Source organism: Heterocephalus glaber, unplaced genomic scaffold (genome assembly GCF_053883595.1).
Source record: "Heterocephalus glaber isolate CG9 unplaced genomic scaffold, H.glaber_assembly_v1.0 deba00001429, whole genome shotgun sequence".
NCBI classification, from domain to species: domain Eukaryota; kingdom Metazoa; phylum Chordata; class Mammalia; order Rodentia; family Bathyergidae; genus Heterocephalus; species Heterocephalus glaber.
This window is the reverse complement of record NW_028258294.1, coordinates 34501206-34526462: the sequence shown is the minus strand read 5'-3', so window position 1 is coordinate 34526462 and position 25257 is coordinate 34501206. Positions and strand designations below refer to the sequence as shown.

At 52.0% G+C, this 25257-nt stretch overlaps 2 protein-coding genes across 28 annotated transcripts in view; one reads left to right on the top strand and one right to left on the bottom strand.

The window, feature by feature from the left end:
• The first annotated feature begins 907 nt into the window (after window positions 1-907).
• On the top strand, window positions 908-13735 carry Treh (trehalase). Its single transcript, XM_087212483.1, is given in 16 exon segments — window positions 908-1062; window positions 7607-7707; window positions 7825-7969; window positions 8047-8134; window positions 9691-9791; window positions 9927-10019; window positions 10098-10144; window positions 10147-10213; window positions 10331-10453; window positions 10693-10742; window positions 10870-11064; window positions 11653-11870; window positions 12138-12249; window positions 12600-12712; window positions 12955-13005; window positions 13225-13735. Coding segments are annotated over 16 exon segments (1743 nt in total). The 5' UTR covers window positions 908-973; the 3' UTR covers window positions 13375-13735.
• Window positions 13736-13826: 91 nt separating this feature from the next.
• Phldb1 (pleckstrin homology like domain family B member 1) overlaps window positions 13827-25257 on the bottom strand; it is a 48348-nt gene continuing 36917 nt past the window's right edge. For 18 of the 27 annotated variants that reach the window (XM_021237882.2, XM_087212474.1, XM_087212479.1 and 15 more), the window contains 5 exons: window positions 23574-23720; window positions 20677-20793; window positions 20320-20422; window positions 16041-16126; window positions 13827-15148 (listed from right to left, as the gene is read on the bottom strand). In XM_021237882.2, the coding sequence (XP_021093541.2) occupies window positions 15005-15148; window positions 16041-16126; window positions 20320-20422; window positions 20677-20793; window positions 23574-23720 (597 nt within the window). In that variant the 3' untranslated portion in view covers window positions 13827-15004. The remainder of the gene's footprint in view (window positions 15149-16040; window positions 16127-20319; window positions 20423-20676; window positions 20794-23573; window positions 23721-25257) is intronic. The other 9 variants (XM_087212470.1, XM_087212468.1, XM_087212473.1 and 6 more) reach the window with 1 other exon arrangement.

The window sequence follows — 25257 nt, the reverse complement described above, 5'->3', positions numbered from 1 at the left end:
ATAGCTGGCAGTAAGCTCCTTCCCATTCCCCATAATTTCAGGCCTGAGTCAGGGACCCCCCTACCTCCCCCCTTTCCCCATCCCATCTCCCACCCCCACGCCATCCCATATCCCTTCTCCAGCCTGCTGCTGTCCCTGCCCCACCCTCTGTCCCTTCCACCATTCTTCCCCTAGGCAGAGGGAGGAGTTTCTGAAAGTAGATGGAATCTTGATGCTCCAGCCCACAAATGTGAACCAGCTGCCTCCTTGGCTTGGCAGGGGGCCTTCACAGATTGCTGCCAACACGTCCCTCCAGCTCGTCTCGCCACCTGCCCTGCACAAAGGGCCAGGTTCAATGGAGCCAGGCTGAGCTTCTCACCGTTCCCTTCACAGAATGCGCCTTGTACACAGGACCAGTGTCCAGCCCATCTCCTTGGCAAACTCCTAAGTGATCTTCAACACCCAGTGCAAATATCACCTCTGCAGTGGATTTACCTGGCCCCTCTCCTTACACAATAGGCTGATCTGTGCTCCCACAGTTTCTCCTGTAGATAATAGTGAGAGTCCCTGAGTTGCCTACAACAGTGAGGACAGAATCCTCAGCCATTCTGTCTGAAATGTTAAAGAAATGATCACCCTGTGAGACTAGTGGCTTAGGGGCCAGCCAAGAACCAGCATGCAGCTCATAGATGTGCAGCCATAACTGTACCCCCAACCCTCAGGGGCCCATTCCCCCTGCCCTACCCATCCAGCACTGAAGGAAGGGTCTGAACAAGTGGCACCAGCTGAGACTGAGAAACAAGAGAGGCAACAAAGCAGAGGGGATGGGGATGTGGCCATTGTGGCCTGAGAGCAGGAAGGACCAGCAGGCCCCGTGCAGACCAACCTCATCTCATCAGTGGCCACGCCTCACAGCCTGGACTTTGGCTGACTTGAACAGGCAGGTGAGACGGAGCTGCCAAGCCTTGCTCACTCTGTCAAGGTCACTGCCGCCATGCCCGTGAGGACCTGGGAGCTGCCCCTGCTACTTCTGCTGGGCCTGGGGCTAAGGTCCCAGGAAGCTCTGCCTCCACCCTGTGAGAGGTGGGTATGTGGGGAAGGCTGGAGTGGGGAGGAAGGCTGGGTGAGGTCTCAAACTCTGAGGGTCAGCTCTTCAGAGGAAAGGGAAGAAAAGAGGTCTTCCTGGGTAGCACACTCCATGCCAGGCACTGCGCCTCCACCAAGACAGGATGGACAGACTGTGGCTGGCCCAGGTACTGGCCCAGAGCCTGCTGCCCACAGCCGCCCTCCCAGCTGCTCCTTGAACCGAGAAGGGCAGGACTCAGGATGTCCCAGCAAACCTTCTGCCCCAAGTCCCTGGCCTGGGTGTGACCGGACCTCAGAGCCTGGGTGTGAGCACCTGCGTTTAAAGCCTGCCCCTGATGCCCTCTCTGAGGCCCAGGGCAAGTCACACCTCCTTCCTGAGCCCCAGTTCCCCTCAGCAAATATGGAGATGAGTGAGCCCACTCTGCCCCCCAGGCGCAGGGCTCTCCAAGCAGACTCACAGAAGTGTCGCCACCTACCACATCGCCATCTCTTGGAAGAAGAATAACAGCAGCTAAATAGGGAGAGAAGCACAATTCACAGTAAAGTGCAGCTAGGAACTGCTCAGGAGGTGAGCAGAGGGTGTTAAAGAGGTGATGGGTGTGACTGAGGACATGCTGTGTGAGCAGAATTGTGGAAGGAACCATCCCTGAGCAGATACTAATGAGGGACAGAAGGTTCGGGCATGGCAACTGCAATGCAAAGGCCCTGGGGCACTTTTCAAGCATTGGGAACAAGGCCCGTGTGGCTGGGACAGAGATGGGAACAGCCCAGAGGGCTGAAGGGGCTCTAAGGAAAAAGGAACCAGGGCCCGTGCTCCAGGGGCAGGACTGGGGATGGTGCCAAGGGGTTCAAGACAGGATATACTCTGAAGACTGAGCTATTGAGACTTGTGATGATCGACTGTGGAGTCAGAAGGGAGAGGATGCACCTGGAGTAGGTCACAGGTTCTGTCCTGTGCGACTGTGAGGAGGACTTCGGAGGGGCTGGTGACGAGTGTTTGCTCAAGCGTTAGGTTGTTTGCCAAACGTGTGGAAGGAGCAGACTCACCAACTAGTAATTCCTATGGTGATGGTTTATTTCCTTGAAGACACCTATGAAAGCCATCAAAAGTAGCAACAGATAGATAGGGCAGAGTCCAGGAGAAAGTCATCTTCGGATCCCAGGGGACTGATACAAACAGCACTTCCTTCCTCCTGTCGCCAAACAGGACACTCCCTGAGTCTTGGTGTCAAGCCATTCTCAGGGGGATCAGGCCCCTCAGTCATAGAGTGTGGAGTACCTGACTCAGTGACCTTTGTTACTTGGTCTCCAGATCTCCAAAAGTCAAACTCCAAAGGCCCCCACCATAAATCATATTATTAGCATAAAATATCTGGTCTGGTCAAAGGCCCCAGGGAAACAACATGCAGGGTGTGAACCAGAAAGCCTTCACTACACCAGAAATTTGCTGCATGATGAAGAATTCATTTGATCTTTGTCCTGAGTTCCTGGGAGGTGACTTCTATGCCCTTGGAATTTCCCAAGTGCCAAGAGTGTCTCTGCTGTTCATGGAGGCCCTGATAGTTTCTGCCAATGAGATGGCTTAGGGTGGGTCCCTTGGTAGCTTCTGCTTAGGATATCACTCAGGATGGGGTAGGCTGTGCCAGAAACATGGACATTGTGTTTAAAGATTGGGGCTTTGAGCTACAGTATCGGTGAAGGGGAGGGTGGCTGGAGATTGAATTCAATCACGCAACCAGTGATTCAATCAATAATACCTATGTGATGAAACCCAATAAAAACTCTGGACTAAGCCAAGCATGGAGGCACATAGCTATAATCTCAGCTACTTAGGGGAGCTAAGGCAGGAGAATTTCAAGTTCAAGGCCAGCTTAGATAACTTGGTAAGACCCTGTCTCAAAATTTAAAAAAAATAAGAGTCAGAGGTGTTGCTCAGAGGTAAAGCACTTGCCTACTATGTGCACACCCATAGGTTCAAACCCCAATATCACAAAAATAAATCAAAGCAAACAAACAACAACAAAAAACACCTTCTGGGCCGGGGATTTAGCTCAGTGGTTCTGCTGCCTGCCTCAAAAGTGCAATGACCTGAGTTCGATCCCCAGTACCAAAAAAAACCCTTCTGAACTCCAAAGCTAATCCTCACATGGTCTATTCGATCTTTGAATGTGTGCCACTACATACTGAGATGATAATGCTATACAATTCTGAATGGTAACAGTTTCTGTATGCAGTAGGCTGAAATATTTTGATGAACTGCTTAATTTTTGGATTTAATTTTTAAGTTGTATAATTTATTTTCTGCAAAATAAAAAAGTAATAAAAAAACAAAGATAGGTGGAGCTTCCTGGATGAGGAGAACATAGATGAGCCAGGAGCCAGGAGGTTGAACATGGTGATTCCACAGGAGGAGCCCCAAAGCCCAGGGTCTCCCAACCTCACCCTATAAATCCTTCAAATACAATTGTAATAGTAGGTATAGTGCTTTCCTGAGTGGTCTGAGTTGTTCTGGCAAATCATTGGATCTGAGGGCTCCTGGGGCCCCCCACATTTATAGCCAGTTGGTCAGGAGTGTGGTTGGAGCAGGGACCCGTGAACTTGTAACCAGGGGCAATCTCTGGAGACAGAGCTCTTCACTGTGTGGGGGTCTGCACTAACTCCAGATGGGAGGCCCAGAATTAAATGGAAGTTGGTGTCTAAAAATGTATGATTCATAGAATGACGCCGATTCTTTGAAACATGTGGTTTGGGAGAAAAAAAGGATGAAAAGTCTCAGGGTAAGGAAATTTTATTTCCCAGGTGGTTACAGGCCCCTTGGGATATTGAGGAGCAGTTGCTCAGCATTCAGTTAACTGGACATCACAGTTCCTTATTAGTGGGATTTAGAGATGGTGAGCCCAGTTCCCGGGAAGGGGACTCGATATGCATAAGGCAATACAGACTAGTAAGAAAAAAGCAAAGGAAACAATGCCTGTAATTATCGTCTATAACAGCTAAGATGTGAGGAAGAGACAGCTCATGCTTAAACTCTACTCAGTGAAGCTACAGGCTCCAGCCCCTGGCAGACCAAAGCCGACAGTGAAGGCCCTCATGGGTGCTATAGCCCTAGTGAGAATGTAAGAATCTAAGGATTATGGAGTCAAAGTGGAAGTTCCAATGAAAATGGACCATTTAAACTGGCTCTTTGGGAACTGGTTGTCTCTCCCTCACCCAAATATCTCATGGAAATGGAAACAAAGTTTGCTTGGGGAATGGTCCACCTCCTGAGCATCATGAAAGAAAAACCTACTGGTGTTGCTCTAATGGGGGCCACAGGGAGGAATTTAAGGTGATGGGATTTAGGTGAAAGTCTGGATGAAAATGTGTGCATTTGAACAGGTTTTATTTATGTACTGGTGCTGGGGATCAAACCCAAGACCTTGTGCTAAATGAAAGCCCTGCCGCTCAGCTACACTCTCAGCCCATTTGAAAGATTTTATATGAAGTGTTGCATCCCTTTTACTTGATTGTACTATGGGAATGAATACCACATCTGACTGGAGAGCATTTCCACCACGCAGTGCTGTGCAGCAGAAGCGTGTGACACTCACATGGCAATCAGGTGGGGATCACTGCACCTTCCAAGTGGGGACTGATGAGATCCCTGGGCCCATGTGCACCTTTTGTGGAGCAGAGTGGGCTTGGAGCACCTCCCAGCATGACTGCCAAGACTTTGGACTAGAGAATTTCCAGTTGACGGGTAATTATTAGCTTCCTACCAGACATTATTAGAAATTGCTCCTAAAACTGAAGAACACGAGATAACCTTAAAACCTGAAATATCTATAACACCTTGGGTGATGATGGAGAAATGCTCTCAGGGTTAAGGCAGTGGCCATGATAAACATGCATGGGTGATGTAGGAACAGGCTGTTGGGGACACAGAGTTCCTGTGTGCAAGAGCAGGTGCACTCTTTTCCCCTAAGGCTGACTTTGGAACCACTCGAGGAGCTGCTCGCTTCCATTGCCACCTGGACAGTGGCCTACAAACAGCTCTCCATGGGCCCACAGAGCAGCTCACTGTGGATGCAGCTCCGAGCTGTGCAGCGTGCTCTTTGGAGGCTGCTACTCTGAACAAGAAGAGATGAGACTCAATCAGTGTTGTTTAATCCACTCTATACGTTGTTTATTGTTGTGTATTGAAGTTGTTCTTGGCCAATGCCTGGCTCTCCCCTTCCAGGCATGTGGTGTCATCGTGCTATGGGACAGTACCATTCTCTTGTTCCACATCTCTCCAGGCACCAATGTTATGTTGGATTTTCCTCACAAACACAATCCATGTGTTTATTTCCGGGCAGGGGATTTAGCTCAGTGGTTCTGGCGCCAGCCTCATAAGCGAAAGGTTCTTAGTTCGATCCCCAGTACCAAAAACAAATAACCTATGTGCTTATTTCTTTACCCTCAGCTACTATTCCTCCTCCTCTCCACTTGCCACTGATTTTTACCAAGCTTTTCCACCTTTGGAAGGAACATTAGGTTCGGCCACTGTGCTGGTCCAGATCACTGGTAGCAATGTGAGTCTAGCAAGTCCCCCCTCTCGGCCACTTCAAATGGGATGGGGGTGCAAAGGGGCAGAATTACTGGGCCATCTCAAGCTCCAGGCCATGAAGCTGCCTTCCCTGATGGCCCCAGATAGCAAGATGGGCTGAGCCCACCCCATCGGACCCTTCAGAATTCTTGCAGAGAGGTTTCAGGGTACAGTTGGAATTTTTTTCTTGGGACCCATCCCTGCTTCTGACACTCACAAAAGGTTCTGGTCCTGGGACCACTGTGCCAGGTAGGAAAAAAGTATCTGAATGATGGGGAAACTGTCCAGTCACACTAGTGCCTCCCCACCCTGGCCCAGGTCAGCTCACATAATAGAGGAATCCGTGCAGGGGGACCTTTCCTTTGCCCCCTCATGTTGAGTGTGAACACACTCTTGTGAAGGTGTGTAAGCCAGTCTTTCCTGCCTTAGTCGCCCCCATTTCAGATAACCAGTGTTTGAATCAGTTGTCCCACTCTTTTTTTTTTTTGAGACGGTCTCACTATGTAGCCCAGGCTGGCCTCAAATTCACAGCAGTCCTTCTGCCTCAACCTCCCTAGTGCTAGGATTACAGGTGTGTGCCACCACACCCAGCTTGCCACTCCTCTGAAGCATTCTCACAACATAACATGTCCATTAGATGAGATCTCCCTTGACCCATTCTTTTTTTTGGTACAGGGGATTGAATTTAGGACCTTGCACTTTCGAGGCAGGCACCAATGCCACTAAGCTAAATCCCCAGGCCCTTTGACCCATTCTTGTACACTGTGTTTCTTGATCTGAGGAAAAGTAGCCCAGCAGTCCACACAGTTACAGTACCATCCATTCCAAGGTAGCATTTTACAGAATTTTGAGCATTTTGGGCCAGAGATTTAGCTCAGTGGCACCCACCTCGTCTGCCTCACAAGTGCAAGGACCCGAGTTTGATCCCCAGTACCCCCCAAAAAAGAATTTTTAGCATTTGCCTCTACACCCAGCTATGCACAGCTACTTTAATGCCTCCCCCAAGCATCTGTAGTGCTTTTCATACAATTATGCCTCAAACAAGAGTCCCTTTAATAGTTAAGGTCTAGGGCTGGGGATTTAGCTCAGTGGTTCCGGTGCCTGCCTCAAAAGCGCAAGGACCCGAGTTCAAACCCCGGTACCAAAAAAAAATAAAATAAAATAGTTAAGGTCAGTCCCTTTGACTGATTTTTCCTACCTTCTTCAAAGAATCCCCACCAGCAGTGAAAACCTTTGAAATAATATACCATATCCACCCCTGAACCCAGCAGCTTTTCACTGGTCAGTTTGTAGAGCTGCTCCCAGGCGGCTTATCGGCCCTTGGGGCTTCCCAAGTCAGTCCTGAGGGGAAAGGGCTGCCTGCCACGGACATAAGGGGCACTGCCTTGCCCCGCATGCAGTATACTCCCAAGGGAGCCGTTGCCGCTGCATGGAGGAGCCCCCTGGCACTGCCTTCTTTATCAGAGTGGAACTTGAGCATCGCCAAGCATCAGAGGTATTTGGAGTGTCAGGATCATTTTGTGTCCCATAGTCATGGAGCTATTTCACTGAGCACTCAAGAGTAAGCTAGTGATTCCTTCTCAAATGGCATCTCTTTTACCGCTACATCTACAAATGTTCTGGTTGAAGATCTCAGCAATCACTGCTTGGTACAACTCACAGACTTTTGCCATAATCCCTTCCACACAAGGCTACCGTTCAGTTGGTCCTTGCCAACCCTCCATGTCACTGATTAGAGTGCTAAGTTCCTTCCGTCCACCAGGTGTTTTGTGCTGTGTCAAAAGATCAGCCAGTGTGGGCTCAGGTAATTTTTCCATACAAACACTCTGCTCCTTCTCGGCTCTGTGTGTCACTACCACCCCAAAACTGGCACCACAGCACAGACGTGCCCCCCCACCACACACGCACACAGCCTCAGAGAACATGCCCAGAATCTCATCCCTCCTGACCTGCTTTCCCCCACTGTCTCTGCAGCCAGATTTACTGCCATGGGGAGCTCCTGCATCAGGTTCAGATGGCCAAGCTCTACCCTGACGACAAGCAGTTTGTAGACATGTCACTGTCCGCAGCACCACGTGAGGCCACCTCACCTCCTGAACCTTTACTCAAAGATGGCGGGGGTGAGGGCAGGCAGGTATCTGATCACACAGCTCAGGGACACTGCTGATCCCTCCCTGCCACCTGCTCTCCAGACCAAGTCCTGCAGAGTTTCAGCGCTCTGGCCGCGGCCCACAACCATGGCATCCCCAAGCAGCAGCTGCAGGAGTTCGTCCAGCAATACTTCCAGCCTGTGGGGCAGGAGCTGCTGCCCTGGACCCCTGAGGACTGGAAAGAGAGGTACAACCTGGACAGAGGACAGGAGAAGGCCCTTCTGACTGGGCTCCCTTCCTGAACCCTACGGGGCACTCTTCCAGCCCCCAGTTCCTGCAGAAGATCTCAGATTCCAAGCTGCGCGCCTGGGCAGAGGAACTGCACCAGATCTGGAAGAAGCTGGGAAAGAAGGTAGCAATGTCCTGGGCCTGACCCAGGGCTGACCAGCAGTTCTGGGATGGGAGAGAGCTGTGCCTGTTGGGGACCACAGCATCCCAGAACATAGATGTTTCCTGAAAACACAATGTCTCACCCCCTTGGTCCCCAAATGGAAGCCCTCTAAAAGGCACTTCTGAGGTCAGAGGGGAGCATCTGCTTCTCACCCCCACCTCCTCCAGGAAGTCTCCCAGCCTCCCCAGCCTCTCCTGACCCCTCCAGGTTGCCCACCTCTGCCTCCAACGCCAGGGCAAGGGCTCACTTCCTGCCAGGCTCTCTCCTCTCCTGAGGGGCTGGGCCAGGCCTCTGGCTCAGAGACAGTAACTGCATGTCATTGCTGCGTGTGACTGAGCCCACACTCAGCACAGTCCTGAGGGACTTTCTCCCCTTTCTCTGAGGGAGACTCTGAGAGCCAGTGGTTTGCCCACAGCTACCCAAGACCACCTGCTCCCTCCTCAAGCTCAGCACCCTGAGGCCTGGCCCTTGCTGCTCAGGGCTCCTGTGCCAGCTCAGCCCCCTCGGGAACACACCTGGTGCTGGTCTGCTGCTCCTTCAAAATGTCTGAGGCAGGCTGAGCTTCCCACTGACACCAACGCACACCCAGAAGTGGCAGGAATGGGGAGAGAGAGGACCTGATGGGCCCCACAGGCCCCACACTGCTCCTGCCTTCGCTTGCCCTCGGCCTTGTGCTTCTACATGCATGAGGCCTGGGGAAGCGGCTGGGGTTTGGTCCCCAACTGGGTCAGAGACTTGATGGAAGTGGGGGGCTGACCCTCTAGTCTTGGCTTAGTGGTGGCAGCAGGGATGTAGGGACCAAGGAGAAGCGACAGCATCCCCTCACCCACTTAGCTACACTTGGGTCACAACAATGACTGCTGCCTGGTGGTCACCTGCTGTCTCAGTTACTTTTCTCATTGCTGAGACAAAATACCTGACATCCAAAGTTCATGGAGGAAAGGTTTATCTGGCTCATAGTTTGCAGAGGTTTCTGTCCATAGTTGGCTGGCTCCAAGGCAGGGTGGCATGGCCGACAGGCATCACAGAAGAGAAACAATTCATGGAGGACAGAAGGCAGCAAAGCAGCAAAAGCATCAAGTGACAAGCAACCCCAGCAGCCCTCTTTCTGTCCCTTATGTTCTGTCCAGTCTACCCACCCTTAGCACTCACATCCAGGGAGGCCCTTCCCATTATTCACTCCCAGAACTATGTCAAACCTATCAGTGGACTAATTTTGTAATCACATATCTTTGATCCCAGCATCACATGCTTAATCCCAGCTTAACACACTCTAGATCTAGCCACCTATGAAAAGCCCCACCTATGAGTACCTGAGGCTTTGGGGGGACATCTAGACACAAGCCATAGCACCTGTCCAGTGCCAAGCTGAGTGGTCAGCTTCTATACACCATCAAGTGGAGTCAGAGGCTCAGCAGCAGCAGGCACAGCCTGGCCCCAGAGCCATGGTGCCAGCGCCTCCAGGCTCAGCCTCCTGCAGCTCCCAACCCTCTACTATCCCTCTCTCCTGACTCCAGATGAAGCCAGAAGTTGTCAGCCACCCTGAGCGATTTTCTCTGATCTCCTCAGAACACCCCTTCATTGTACCTGGGGGACGCTTTGTCGAGTTCTACTACTGGTGAGTACCCAGGTCCAAGAGGCCAGGGGGCCCTACAGGGGCCAGCAATGTTAGGAACCCAGAGCCAGTGCCCTGCCAGCTTGCTGTGCAGAGAAGAGAGCAGCAGTGGAGTAATGCCTTTCTGCCCTTCTCCAGGGACTCCTACCGGGTCAGAGAGGGTCTGCTCCTCTCTGAGATGGCAGAGACAGTGAGAGGCATGCTGCAGAACTTCCTGGACCTGGTCAAGACGTAAGAAGAGGGCTGGAGGTGAAGTGATGTGCCATGGGCTTGGGCACAGGGTGTCTCAGCAGGACTCTGTCTTGGCAGCTATGGGCATATCCCCAACGGTGGACGTATATACTACCTGCAACGGAGCCACCCCCACTCCTGACCCTCGTGATGAATCGATACCTGACTCACAGCAACAATAGCACCTTCCTTTGGTGGGTACCTCACCTGTGCTGCCCCGCAGGCCCGCCCCTCCCTGAGACCTCCTTGGTGGGGGGTGGGGGGGTGGGGCTTGCTCAGGCTAAGGTGTTGCATATGGGACTCCATCCCAGGGAAAACATCGAGACCCTGGCCTTGGAACTGGACTTCTGGACTGTGAACAGGACTGTCTCTGTGAACTTGGGAAGAGAAAGTCACATCCTGAATCGATATTATGTCCCTTATGGGGGACCCAGGTGAGGAACTGCCCAGCCCAAGTGTCAACCTCTTGTCCTTCACTCTAGTATGAGCATCACAAAGATAGGGCTGGAGGAGGAAGAATTTAGTCCAGCCTCTCAGATGTGACACTGAGTGCACTCAGCCACCCAGGACTATGAGGCCCCAGGGCAGCTGAATCAAGAGGGCTGGACCTTCTGTTTGAGCAGAAGACTCAGTGTCTGGTAGTGCCAACCTGCTCATCTCTCCTCTCTGCCAGGCCAGAGTCCTACAGCAAAGACGAGGAGTTGGCAAACACCTTGCCGAAAGGTGAGCAGCACCAGGAAGAAGGGCAGAGGAGGGGTGGCTGGACCTGTGGGGTATATGTCAGGCCTTGCTCTGCTGCTACCTTATCCTGCAGCCAGGCCTGGCCTGGGCCCCCTCTCTGTCCTTACAGGGGACCCAGAGGCTTTGTGGGCTGAGCTCAAGGCTGGCGCTGAGTCAGGCTGGGATTTCTCTTCCCGCTGGCTGGTTGGAAGCCCACACCCTGACTTACTCAGCAGCATCCAAACCAGCAAACAGGTGCCCGTTGACCTGAATGCCTTCCTGTGCCAGGCAGAGGAGCTGATGAGCAGCTTCTATTCCAGACTGGGTGAGGACCGGGGGAGGGTGCTGGCCAGTGGCCACCTTGGCAGTGGAACTTCTGGGAGACCCATAGGATGAAGGGCTCCCCAGCCTGCTCAAACTCTCTCCAAGAGAGGCCAGTGCTAACACCGTGCAACACAGGGGTACAAATGGAGCCCACCACATCTTCACACTGCCTTCCCTTTCCTACCGTGAAGGTCTCTCCAAATGCCCTCCACTCCCTCTCCCCAGCGCTGCCCCTTGGCCCCCTCAGAGCCAGAGAATTCATAAAGTCAGTGTCCTGTGGAAGATGGACCTAGCAGACACACCATTGTCAGGTGCTCTGCAAGCTACAGGCAGGAAGTGTGTGCTGCAGGGAGGCCCGACCCCCTGGGCCTCAGGATAGCTTAGCCCTTGAGGAGGAAGACAAATGGAGGAAGGCAAGGTAGAGCTGGAGCTGGCAGTATAGCTCAGCACAGCACTCGCCAAGCATGCGCAAGGCCCAGGGCTTCATTCCCAGCACTGCAAAACAAACAACAGAAAACAAAATACAAAGTAGAACCATCTAAGGCAGGGGACCCAATAGCAGGCTCAGTCTAAAGGCAGTGCCTCTCAGGGGACGACGCCCAGGCTGCCAAGTACAAAAGCTTGCGAGCCCAGCGCATGGCCGCCATGCAGGCTGTCCTGTAGGATGAGCAGAAGGGTGCCTGGTTCAACTATGACCTTGAGAACAGGAAGAAGAACCTCGAGTTCTATCCATCCAACCTCACCCCGCTCTGGGCCGGCTGCTTCTCTGACCCTGGTGTTGTGGACAAGGCTCTGAAATACCTGGAGGTGAGGGGACAGTGGGCGGCTGTGGCCCCTGGAACAGAATGTCCCCAGAATGACTGAGCAGAGAGAGACCTGGCTGCACCAGCCACTCTTGCTGCCTATGCCTGTTTTACCCTGTGGGTCTTGCTGTGGCCACCAGAGGACAGCAGAGAGCCAAGGAGAGAAGGGCCAGGGAGGACACAGCTGGCTGGCTGCCTGAGGCCCCAGGGTCCTTCCTGGCTCCCTGTCCAGGCTCCACCCACAGTCACAGCAATGCCTGGAACCTTCTAGGACAGCCAGATCCTGACCTACCAGTATGGGATCCCCACCTCTCTCCGGAACACAGGCCAGCAGTGGGACTTCCCTAATGGCTGGGCCCCTCTCCAGGACCTGGTCATCAGAGGTAGGCAGACAGGAATGGGGCATCCTCCAGGGACCAAACCCAGAGTGCAGGACTTGGCCGCCCTGGTACTGGGGAGGCATGAACAGGGATGCAGGGCTCCGCGTCCTTTCTCTGGCTCCTGTCTCTTGCCCCCACCCCGTCAGCAAGCGGGTTGCCCCACCTGTCCAGTGGGACCAGCCTCCTCTCTCCCTCAAACCCAGGTGCTGGATTACGAGCAGGTTGGCCTGTGGTTCCAGGGAGGAGGTCTTAGAGCCCAGGCCTCTTCCCCTCCCTGGGGACAGGAAGGCCTGGCCCCTGCTCTGCTGAGGTGGGGGCTCTGGGGATTCAGGTCTTGCTGGGTTGGGGTCTAGGCTTGGCCAAGTCATCTTCACCTCGGACCCAGGAAGTGGCTTTCCAGCTGGCCCAGAATTGGATTCGAACCAACTTTGACGTCTACTCACAAAAGTCAGCCATGTATGAGAAGGTGAGCTGGCATGGGGTGTCCCTCTGACTCCTCAGGCAGGACCCCCTCCCCAGGTGAGGTGGGGAAGCGGAGGGCTTTGCTGGGCCCAGGACAGCCCAACCCGGGCTGTGGCGGCACCCAGTGGCCATTTCCTGGTACTGCAGGGGCTGTGAACAGAGCAGCTTCTCCCCAGGGGACTCCTGTGGGTTGCTGCCCTGGGCCTGGGAACACTGTGTGACCTCCAGTCATGCTCTTCTCCCCAGTATGACATCAGCAATGGACAGCCGGGCAGTGGAGGGGAGTATGAAGTTCAGGTGAGCTGGCATCGCCTTACAGGGAACCCCTGGCTCTGTCACCCCCCCACAACCAACATGAGCCCTCAGGCCTCACTGTGGTCACCTGTATGTGAGCCCACCTACACGGGAAAGACTGACCAGTGCTCCTTGGTACCCCAAGAGGGGAGGACATGACATCCCTAAAACAGGGCTTGGGTCTCCCCCAGACTCTGACCTGCTGGCCTTGCCTCTCTCCAGGAGAGGTTTGGCTGGACCAACGGAGTGGCCCTGATGCTCCTGGACCACTATGGTGACCGGCTGACCTCAGGGACCCAGCTGGCTCTCCTGATGCCCCACTGCCTGGTGGCCACCTTTCTGTTCCACCTCCTGCTGAGCTTCTTGTCATAGTGACCACAGTGGCCTCAAGGACTGAGCAGGAGGGTGGCGTCACTCCCACGTCTGCCCCCATCTGGCTCCAACTCCTACCTTATTAAACCTCTGCACCTGGCCTAGTGTGGTGCTGGCCTGTAATCCCAGCACTCTGCAAGGCTGAGACAGGACCCCAGCCTGGGTAACTTAAAAAGACCCTGTCTCAAATAAAACATTAAAAAAGGCAGGCCTGGGTTCAATCCCAAGTACCAGCAAAAAAAGAAAAACAAGAAACACCTTCCCTTCCTTCTGCTTCTGACCTCCTTCCTACTTTATCCTCTGTCCTATGTGTATGTAGGGCAGGGCAGTGACATGGATGGCAGGGGGTGGGACCTGGGTCCCTCCTGGAACCTCTATAGAGGTAGATATCCTTTTCTGAGGGGAAGGCCTAGCCCCATCACCCCAGGTACCCCAGCCCCACACCACACAAGTACGTAGCCCAAATGCTTTATTGTTCCGCTGAAATGCTTACAAATACTGAAAAACACCCAGCCCAGCCCTAGGCAACCAAGGACCCAATGCTGGGGACAACGGCAGGGGAGGTGGGCTTAGTGTTAAGGCGTGAAGGGCTGAGGCCAGACAGCTGAGGCCTGGTCCTCCACTCTCCTTCTCCATCACCCTTCAGAGGCAGAAGGGAGGAGACAGCCAGAGCTCAGGCCCCTGTCTGTAGCTCCCTCTTGCTCAGGCTTTCATTGAGTGCCAAGCAACCCTCCTCCCTTTCTGTCAGCACCTGGAGGATGGCCCTTTTAGTTTCCTCTCCTGTGCACAGCACTGCTCCTCTGGCCGTGGATCCCCAGCATCATCCCTTCTGGCTCTAAGCAAGGCACAGTGGAAGGGAGAGGTGAGACTAGGGGCAGCAGGCTGTGCGTCAAGGCTGGAGACACAGGCAGGGAGCAGGTGTTCGTCCCTCCCCCCAATATAAGGTGCCTGTGGGCCTGGGCTGGAGAGATGACGGTGCGTACCCTTAGACAGCCCATTGCTGAAGCAGTGGGCTGAGCCGTGGAGCCGTGGCAGTTAGTACTGTTACCATGGCAATGGAGAGCAGTCACCATGGAGACCACGGTGATGGGTCTCCAACAAGGGGATGGGGCTGGGACCTCAAGGCTGACACTTGAGGTCTCTGGCCTTTGAGCCAAGTAATAAAAAGTAAAAATGAGGCAGAAGGGCGAGGCAGAGCACACTGCCTGAGCTGCTGCCCGATTCCAGATGTGGCTCTTCTTGGCCCCTGAGGCCCCTCAGAGGGGGTGAGGCAGGAGGGGATCTTTGGCAGATTCTGGTACCATAATTTGTCCTTTACAAGGAGAAAACAGGCCAGGGAGAGTAGGCGCCAGGTCAGAGTTGGCCCTCTCCAACAGCTCTTCAGTGCTGCAGGCCCAGGCACAACCCTGAACAGATCTTGCAACTCCTGGGCTCCTAGGAGCCAGCATATCCCCTCCCCAGCTTTCCTCTTCTGAGCCCAGAAGCTCACAGGACTGAGCTCCTTACAGAATATTACAAAGTCTTCTTGCACGAAAGCCCTGGTGACGCTCTGTGCTCACTGGGTTACTCTTATCTCCAGGGGTGAGCACAGCAATAGATGCTGGGCAGGGGTCCAGGAGGCCCACGACAGTCAATTCATGAACTGAGTGTAACCCTCTGCCCCTGTGACAATGACATCCATCCAGATGCGCATGGCCTCTGCAGATGGGGCCACCATGTAGTACAGCCGATCGTGGGTCTTCACGCAGAAGGTGAGAGCTGGGTTCGGGCTCTGCTGAGAGAAGAAAGGAAGGTCCTGAGGTGGGGCTCACCCAGACCCAGAACATCCCACCTCGCCTGTCACCTTTCCCTCACAGGCCCCAGGAAGCACTGGACCTTAGGGGCTGAGTCCTAAATGGGCCAAAGCCTCGTCCCCACTGCTCCAAGTGGACCCCAGGCTGAAATGCTCCCCCTCTTGAACCATAGCTCTCTAAGCCCTCTGGACCCTGGCAAGGGCACATTTGGCTGGAGGCACTGCTCCCTGCACCCCCAGGTTCAGAAGTGAATATCAGAGAATGAGTCACATAGGGCTCAGTGAGAACAGTCTCTCCTCAGCAAAGAAGAGGAATATAGGAAAAGCTATATGCAGGATGGAGGCCAGGGCTGCAGAAAAGCAGTAGTCAGGGCTAGGGCAGGCATGGAAGGGTTGGTGGGAGGGAGGCTGGCCCCAGCCTCATACACCTGCGGCTTATTAACTCCCCCATTCAAATCCAGTCTCTGAGGCTCCTCTGCCCTTTCTGCTCTCCTTTCTGTACTGCCTGTCCCCATAGAATGACATCCTGCTGCCTTCTCCAGAAAAGGAGGCAGCAAGTGCACTCAAGATCTACTCCTCCCTCAAACATGGGACAAGTTAGAGGGAAGAAGGAGAGTCAAGGGTCGGGGGAGAGAGGGCCCAGGAAGTGTTAATGTGTGTAGTTCTGGTTACAGGCATGTGGGGCGGGGTACCTCAGTCACCACAGTGAAGCAGAAAAACCTCTTCTGGGAAGGGGAGAGGAAGAGAAAGTTGACAAAGAGAAGAACTGGACCGGACCACTGCAGAGGCTGCATCCTCAGCTCCCAGAGCCCCCCCAAGCCACCCCTTCCCTATGGCTGTCCTTCTTGCCCCTCTGCCATTCGCTGCCTCTGACCTTGGCAGCACTGCGCAGGTGGTCATAGTACACTTCCTCGATGGCCTGGAAGTAGATGACCCCCTTCAGCTTCGTCTCGTGCTTGTCTGCAAATGGGAAAGGGCTGGACTGAGGAGGCTGCTGGACTCCCAAAGCAGGAACACCATGGGCATGGCGCTCTGGTCCCAGCCTCCTGGACTCCAAAACAGAGCCCACAGGGAGCCTGAAGATACAGGAAATGCTGAGCCCTGCTTGTCATTACAGAAATGTACATCAGATACCAGTGCGTTATCACCAATCACCCATCAGAACAGCAAAAATATCCACCATACTTTCAGCAAGGCCGTGAAGAAACAGGCAGTCTAATAAAGAACGAGGGGTAATATAAATTGGTAAAACCCTTGCTCATGTCTATCAAAATTAGGCACTTGATCTTTGAGCCAGTGACATAAATACCTAGATACAAATATTTTTGGTACAGAAAGACCTCATTAGGTGGTAAACAGGAATGTATTGTCCACTACATCTTTTTTTTTTTTTGGTACCGGCAATCGAACTTGGGACCTTGTGCTTGCGAGGCAGGCGGCAAAACCACTGAGCTAAATCCCTGGCCCCTGTCCACTACAGCTTATGGAAGAAAAAGTGGTAAAAATAATGTGTTTGCATTTGCTTGATCTCCCGCAGAGATCCCAAAGGATACACAAGACAGTAATAACAGGTAGAATATTTCTTGACTTAAGCTTTTTCATACATTTTGATTTCTGAACTACACGGATACATGTATTGAGTATTACTAAAGGAAGAAGGCACAGGCCAGAGCCCTGGGGACATGGGTAACACTCAGCCTCATGCAATGCATAACCCAACATCTGGGGTGGTGCGCAGGCAGGAGGATACTCTGCCAGAGCAGGACAACCACTCGGGCAGAGGGGCAGGAGCACAAGCGAAAGGTTAGGGCCTGGGCCACCCTGTCTGGCGTAAACCTGCACCAGCAACATGACTGACCTCCTCACCCAAGAGCCTGAGTCCTACAGGAAAAGCTGGGCTAATCACTAAACTCAAGTGAGAGGTGGCAGTACGCTCCTTCTCCAACCCGTTTTTTCAGGCCTGAGTCAGGGACACTGGCAGGCTGGGTCCCTGCCCCACCCTCTTCCCCTTCCGCTTATTTCCCCTATGCCATAGGAGGAGCTTCGGAAGGCAAATAAAATCCTGCTCCAGCCCACAAACTTGAACCAGCTGCCTCCTTGGCTTGGCAAAGACTGTTCAGGCTGCTGCCAACGCAACTTGCCTCACCACCTCCCCTGCACAAACGCCAGGTTCAATGGGGCCAGGATGAGCTTCTCACCATTCCCTCACAGCACATTCTTCATACACTGGAACGCTCTCCAGCACACTCCCTCGACAGACTCCTAAGTGAGGGGGTGCAGCTATGCATCCTCTATATAGTGTGCCATGCTAGCCAGGCGTGGTGGCACCCGCCTATAACTGCAGCTCTCAGGAGGCTGAGGTAGGAAGATCTCCACGAGTTTGAGGCCAGCCTGAACTGCATAGCAAGACTCTGTCTCAAAAAACTAAAAAACAAACAACCATTTGCTATGCTGAATCTGAAACCTCCTCTATACATTCATAGGTCCACCTCCTCTGGCAATGTACCAAGCACATAGCAGGTCCTCAATCAGTGTGGAATGAATGACTGCCAGGCACTAGGATCCAGAGAGATGCCACCCATCTTCCCGGGAGTATCCACCTCATGGGAACTGACAATGGAGTGGGAGGAAGGTACAGACACGCAGCTGCCACTAGCTGGAATGGTTAGGAATTCCACAGCACACCTCCACATCTTAGGCTGTCAGGAGTAGTAAACATGAGAACATATGCAAAGTAGTCAGCACGGTGTCTGGCACCCAGTGTGGCATCCATCCCTGGGCTGTCACATGGCAGACAGACCCCAGGTAACTGCAGGAGCTCAGAGGAGAGCGGGAGGTAGACTCCTGTGAAGGTAGATGCGGAAGACTTCAGAGAGGTGGCGTCTAATCTGACCCAGTACCACAGGGTTTCTACTGAGGAGCAGGAGGCTGCAGGCGCCACAGGCAAGGTACACCAGGTCCTGATCCTGCCACACCCAACTCCACCATTTCCCCCTTGGGACAAGGACCCTGGCTCCATGCCTGACCACCCTTCAGGCTCCCTCCTTCACTGCAAATAGTAACACGCTCCTGCTCCCACTTCCTAACTGCCCACCGATCCTTGATCTTGTGCAAGCTGGCTCCTGCCCCACTGCTCTGCGGAAGTGCGCTCTCCACAAGCTCCAATCCCTGAATCTAACGGCCTTTGGGCCACCTCACTTTTGGCCCTTCTGCAGGATCCATCATTGCTGGTAACACCTCCTGTTGCAAAAGCTCACTTCTCTGGCTGTGTGCCTTCCTTGTTTCCACTGCCTGCCTAAACATGGTCTCCTTTTGTTTTACAGACATTAAGTAAGGTCACACTTGCCAAGTGCCAGCCCAGCACCCGGCACCAGGTCAGTGCTGGCTCCCTGCCTCCTGCTCCTTCTGCATGTGCTGGTCTCTCCTCCTCTCCTTCCCCGCCAGAGGAGGTCTGCGCCAGCTGCAGTACTCCCTCCCTCTGCTCTGCCTCTTAGGAGCTGTGAGACCTTGGCAATGTATATGCCTCTGAGTCTCATTTTTTTATCTGTAAAGTGGGTATACACACAGTGGTTTTCTCATGGGGTTATTACAAAAATTAAATGAGATGATGTGTGTAGAGTACTGAGCACAGCACTTGGCTCATACAAAGGCTGGTAAATATGACCTGCTGTTATTGTGACTGTTGTGATTATTATTCCAACAGACTCAGCTGTCGCTCTGCCTCTAACCTTGACCTTGCTCCTAAACCCAGGTGTCCCAGAGGCTCCTCAAACTCAACATACTCACAATGCAGCTCTTCTGCCAGGCCTGTTTCTCCCTCTCCCAACAAAGACCCTGCCTTCCTAGCCCAGGTGAAAAGGTGGGGACACTTGTGCCTCTGTCCATCCACACTCAGGGCCCTGGGGGTCAGAGAAGACCTCTTGGAGGGGGTGACACTTGGTAAGGGACCAGGTTGGAGAGGGAAGCGGGGCACTCCGAGCCTGGGCATCTCTGGCACCAAACACGGCAGACCTTTCCTCTTGGGCTTCTAGTAGGATTGCTCAGTCTGGGTTGTGGGTCACCTCCCAGGAGGGGCATTTACTGGCAATGCAAGGCCTACTTTTCCCTCTGCCATCGTGGCTAGCAATATTCTTGAAAAGCACGCTCTGAAGCAAACAACACTGATGCAGAGCCAGGGATTTAGCTCAGTGGTTCTGTCACCTGCCTGGCAAGCAGAAAGACTCAAGTTCGATCCCCGGTACCAAAAAAAAACCAAAAAACAAACCCTGAGGCAGAGAGGAGCCCCCCACCCACCCGATGCACAGAAGAGATATACTGGGAAGAAGAAGGAAACTCGTGGGGTGTCATGGCACACACCTGTAATCCCAGCACTCTGGGAGGCTGTGGCAGGAGGATCACAAGTTCAAACCCAGCCTGGGCAATGTAGCAACTTAGTGAGACCCTGTCTCCAAATAAAGAATTTAAAAGGGCTGGGGATGTAGCTCAGTATGAAGGCCTTAGGTTCAATTCCCAGTACCACAAATCAAAACAAAACAGAAAAGGAAACTGGTTTTGAGCCGCTGGGATTTGAGGACTGGTTGTTGCTGCAGCACACCCTAGCAACTCCTGACTAGGGCATGATCCAGTACCCCCCACTCCAAATAGGAAACGTCCAGAGGGAATTCCAGAGATGGGAAACTGTTGGAGTGAGGGGGCTAACAGAATGGGATGGGGCAGTTGCCTGCCCCCTCGCTGTCCCAAGAGCTCTATGGCACTGCATAACTGCTCATGTTGAAGTCTCTAGGGAAACTTGCCCAAGGAGATCCCCAGGCCAACCCATGCACCTACAGCGCCTATCACAAACCCATTAACTCTGTTCAGTATCTGCCTTCCTGGCTGTAAGCTCCAAGGACAGAGCTTCCCTCCAGCACCCACAATGCTGCCTGTAATTATTGGGTGAGCAGTAATACTGCTGACTCTGGAGTAAGCGAGTGAATGAATGAATAGATGGATGGATAGAGGTGAACCAAACATATTCTACACTTTCAGGGAGGAGAGGACAAGACCCAACCTGAGCCTCGGGGTCCCTTCTCAGAAATTTGGCCTCCTTCCTGAAGACCAGTGGTCTCAGGTCCCACCTCCAGCTGCCCCGGGGAGGTCCTGTGGGAACTCACCCACGTAATAGGAAAGGGTACGCTTGAGCCGGTCAAAGACAAACCAGCGCTTCTTCCATGATTTGATCTTGCCGCCCATCTTGACCAAGTAGCCACGGCAGACCTGGTGGGAAGCAGAAGTGAGAAAGGACCTAGGTGAGCAGGCCCTCAACCTTCGTCCCTGCACAGCCTCCTTAAGCATGTCATCTCCTGTCTCTGATGTCATGGGAGCTGTTCCCAGCATCTCAGGCCAGCACACCAGGCCCTGGGACAAAGACCTGGTTACATTAGGGCAGGAAGTGACGCCACTACTCCAAGGCTGGTGCCTGTGACCACAAGGCCCTCTCCCTAGCAACCTGGGCTATCCAGGCCTGGTACCTTGCTGCTGAGCACCACGTGCAGGCAGGTGTCTACACCATGTCCTGACGACTCAATGTGAGTCTTCAAGTCAAAGTCCTCCTTCCGGATTGGCAGGTAGCGGGTCAGGGGCCGTGCCTAGGAGCAAAGGGCAGGGTCAGCAGAGTCCTCTCTTTTCTCATCATTCTATCCCAGCCCCTCGGCTTCAATCTAGAACCCCCTGCAACCCAACATCACCCCCTGCTGAGCCCAACTCTGTCACTCTGGTTTCACAGGGCTTGTAACAAAAGTGGAGACCTAGCGTACTGCCTCTACCTCGGTCCGGGCAAAATGCTGGATGACTCCTTGCCTCAGTTTTCCCACCTGTGACCAATATGCAGCCATCCTGATCTTGTCCCTGCCCCTGTCCCCTCCTGTGCTGAACAGAATAAAGCAAAAGCCAGATGTGAACATGCTCTGGGAAAAGAAGTCCAATAAGAAATGTGCTCTTGGGCCGGGGATTTAGCTCAGTGGTTTCGCCACCTGCTTGCAAGCGCAAGGACCCGAGTTTGATCCCCAGTACCAAAAAAAAAAAAGTGCTCTCTAGAGCTAGGACTGTAGTTTAGTGGCAGCACATATGCCTTGCATGTATAATGCCTTGGATTTCATCCCCAGCACCAAAGGAAAAAGGGAGGGAAGGAGAGATAGAGGGAGAGAGGAAGAGACGAAGGGAGAGAAGGAAACAAGAAATCTTTCTGTCCACCCATAGGACCTTGTTTGGGTCATATAACTCTCTGGGCCTCAGTTTCCTTATACATATGTAAAAGAAGGACTTTAAATTAGATAATCACATAAGAATACATAAAGTATTATTCCATGAGTAATGTCAACAAACAGCCAGCCTTGGAGAAGAGATCACACGTGAGACGTGTAAGAGTCAAACATTGTCTCCACTGTGACAAAGATGGCCATGGTAGACTTTGAACCACCTGTTGGGAGAGGTTGCAGAATTTGTAATGCCATGCATTTCCCTGGATGACAAGACATGCGTGTTAAGATTTGTGGCCTTCCAGTCCTTAATATTTTCATCTTTTTAAAATACATTTTGACTTTTAGCCTTTTCAAGAACCATAGTCTTGCCGATACTGTTTACCTCATTTTTGTATCTATTTTGCTGTGGGTAAGTGTATAACATAAATAATGTTTATACATGTTTCAAGTGTTTAATGAGTAATCAGCAAAATCAGCCAAGGAGTCCCTCTGGAGCCATATAAAGATTCTGGCTCCAAATGAACCAGAAGTGTTTGTCCACGTGGCAAATGACCTGTGTTAAATGTAAATCCTTTTTAGTGTTAACGTCTGTGCTCATAAGCAGATGTATTTTTTTTTTTAAGATTGTTTTTTTTTTTTTGGTACCAGGGATCGAACTCAGGTCCTTGCGCTTGTGAGGCAGGCAGTGGAACCACTGAGCTAAATCCCCGGCCTAAGCAGGTGTATTTTGATGAAACACATACCAATTCTGTCATCACTGTGATCTTTAAAAATCTGCATTTAGCAATCTAATGGAAGAACTAAGTTGATTTTTTAAAATTTGCCATAAACCGAGCAAAAGTAAGTGCAATAATTTCAAGAGATTTATGGCAAATTAATTTGCAGTATGGGTTAATCTTTCTAATATTTTTATTGCTCTTCAGTAAAAGAAGGCATAAGAAAGAAAATATCCCAGTGAATTTATGGCTTACTGTCAAAGCTTCATTCTTGGCTGCATGTTGAAAATGTAATTAAAGTTAATAGAAGAGATGAAATTTAAATAAATAAATAAATTAGATAATCACAAAGTCCACTTCACTTCTAATACTAACTAGAATTCTCAGTCAACCACAGTATTTTTCTACTCCTCTTTTCCTATAGAATCTTAAAATGGCAAGAAAACATCACACATTATTAAAAGAAAACACAGAACAGACAACTGCCAGGGGGAACCCTAAAGATGAGCTGACACAGCCCTGTCCCACACTAGTCTCGAGCAACCCCTGCAGCAATGCTTGAGTCCCAGGCCTAGGACAGAGGCTGGAAGAGGGAGTCCCTCGCAGTCACAACAGAAGCAGGAAAAGAGAACTGGCATTTAGCAAAGATTCCAACCACAGAGGTAAAACTCAGAGTTCTTGATTGTTTCTTAATTGCCAAACCCAGACTAGGTAACCTGTCCCTTAGAATTTATGTTGTTGCACTGCAGAAAATAAGGGAGCTCTGGGTGTTGGTTCCTGCTGTGGGGAGATGCAAAGGAAGCCGATCCAGGGAGGCCTACAAAGACCCAACCGTAGGGGACAGCTCTTCTGAGTCCTACAGGTCCTCATGGGGCCAAAGTCTGGGACCCTTGCCCAGCCCCATTTCTCTTTCTACCTGCATACATCTCCTGCATGAGGGCTGGTTTTGAGCAAAGAGGGGTCTCTGTCCGAGGAGAATCTACTGCAGTCCCCAGGAAATGTGAACCAAAAGTCAGAATGAGGTCATCCATGGATGGAGGGGACTGGAGCTGGAAGGCCCCTCGGGGTGAGGGCCAGGACACTGTGGAGTGCCATGTGGAGTGCCATGTGCTGACAGGCAGCAGAGGAAGCAGGAGGGAAGATGCAGCACAGATGCACAAAGCAGAGATGAGGCCCTGGAAAGGCCAGGGACAGCCACTTAGATTCCTGGCTCCCAGCCCCATCCATGGGAGGCCTGTCTGGACCCTCTCCTCTCAACCACCCCCAGTGCTCACAGACACTGGCGGAACAAACCCCACCAGGTCGCTGTTTCTTGGGGCTGAAGAGTCCCAGGTAGAATCTGCCTGTGCATGGCCAATAGCAATCTTTTCTGGAGAGGGGCCCAGGGAAGGCTCCACTCCTCCACAGCCCTCACCATCAAGCTCCCCACCACACCCTGCACCTCCTACTCACCTGGGAAAACTGCTTCTCCCGCATCTTGACCTCCTTCTCCACCAGCTGCTGCCTCCGGGCACTCTCGCTCTGCAGCCTCCGTTCTACCTGTTCCCGCCTCCGCCGCTCCTCCTCCAGGGCCTGCCGCCGCAGCTCCATCTCACGCTCCTGTCCCCAAAGCCAGGGGTCAGGGCCATGGCCACCATCAGCATCCCCCACTGGCCCTCCTCAGGCCCAGGCAGAGCCGCAGGAGCCACCTACCACAGACGATGGCCTGGCAGAGGAAGCATCATTCCCAAAGCCACCCTCTCCAGGAGCTCGGCTGGCTTAGGACATCTGCTTTAAAGTGTGACTGGCCTGACTTCAAACCTGGCTGTGTCACCACTGCGGGTTGTGACCCAGACAAAATCATTTCTCTAAGCCTCAGCTGCCTCATCTGGAAAATGGGGTTAAATGTGCCTACTCCTGCGATTACAGTGAAAATTAAACAAGATCCTGTTTATAAATGCCCATCACTGATTCCAGCAGGAAAGCAGCAATAAATATACAGGGCTCTATAATTGTAGCTGAATTCCTAGAATGTAAAATCATTTAACCTTTTTTGCCAGCTAGTATATTCAGTAATCCTTCCACAATCACCAACTTAAGGCCCTTTGAAACGCCACATTAGTAATCTGTTGAAGAAAAATACGATTGGAGACCAAGGTTCTAGTTGAAATTATTACAAAAGGATTTTAAACTGGGCAAGGTGGTACATGCTCACAATCCCAGCACTCTGAGGTAGGAGGATCACAAATCTGAAGCCCACTTGGGCAATTTAGAGACTTAGCAAGACCCTGTGACAAAATAAACCCAGTTCAGGGAAAAAAAAGATTTAAAAAATCATTAAAGCAACTCATAAATACAGAGATGTCAGTGATCCTTTATATGCCTTATTGACAAAGACTCTATACTAGTGAAGTGATGGCAATCCTTTTAGGGCTTTCAATGGTAACAGTCCACTGCACCACTCCTGCCATAGATTTGCTACCACTGCTCTGTACCATCTGAAGTATCTTCCTAGTTCAAAGAATCAATCTTCTTTCCCTCCATTTGCCAAGAAATGCTTATAAATTTGCCCTACTTTGATGTAAATAAGATTAAGAGGCACTCTTTTCTGGTTGGTCTTCCATCTAAACGGTCAGTACTCCTGTTTTTTTTTTTCAGTACCTCCTTTTTAAAACCCTCTAGATGCTGGGTGTGGTGGCACACACCTGTAATCCCAGCACTCGGGAGGCTGAGGCAGGATCACTGTGAGTTCAGGGCCAGCCTGGGCTACATAGTGAGTTCAAGGTCAGCCTGAATTGATAGCAAAATCCTGTCTTGAAAAGACAAAAAATTTTTTAAAAAATTTTTAATTAAAGAAATAAAACCTTTTAGCTGCTAACTGCACTCCATGGGTTCCACTTTCATCTCAACAGACATGGAGTGGAAAAAAAAAGCCAGAACAGTCCTGTGGATCTGTAGCTCCATCTACTCAGGAGGCTGAGACAGGAGGATCACTTGAGCCCATGATGAGTTACAGAACAGCTTGGGCAACATAGCAAGAAGCATCTCAGAGAGAGAAAGAAAAGTGCCTCCCTCAGTCAGCTTCTGCAGGCCCTTTGCTTAACTTCCCGCCCAAGCAGAGTTTGCCTCAGCCTATCTATGCCCAATGCCAACCATT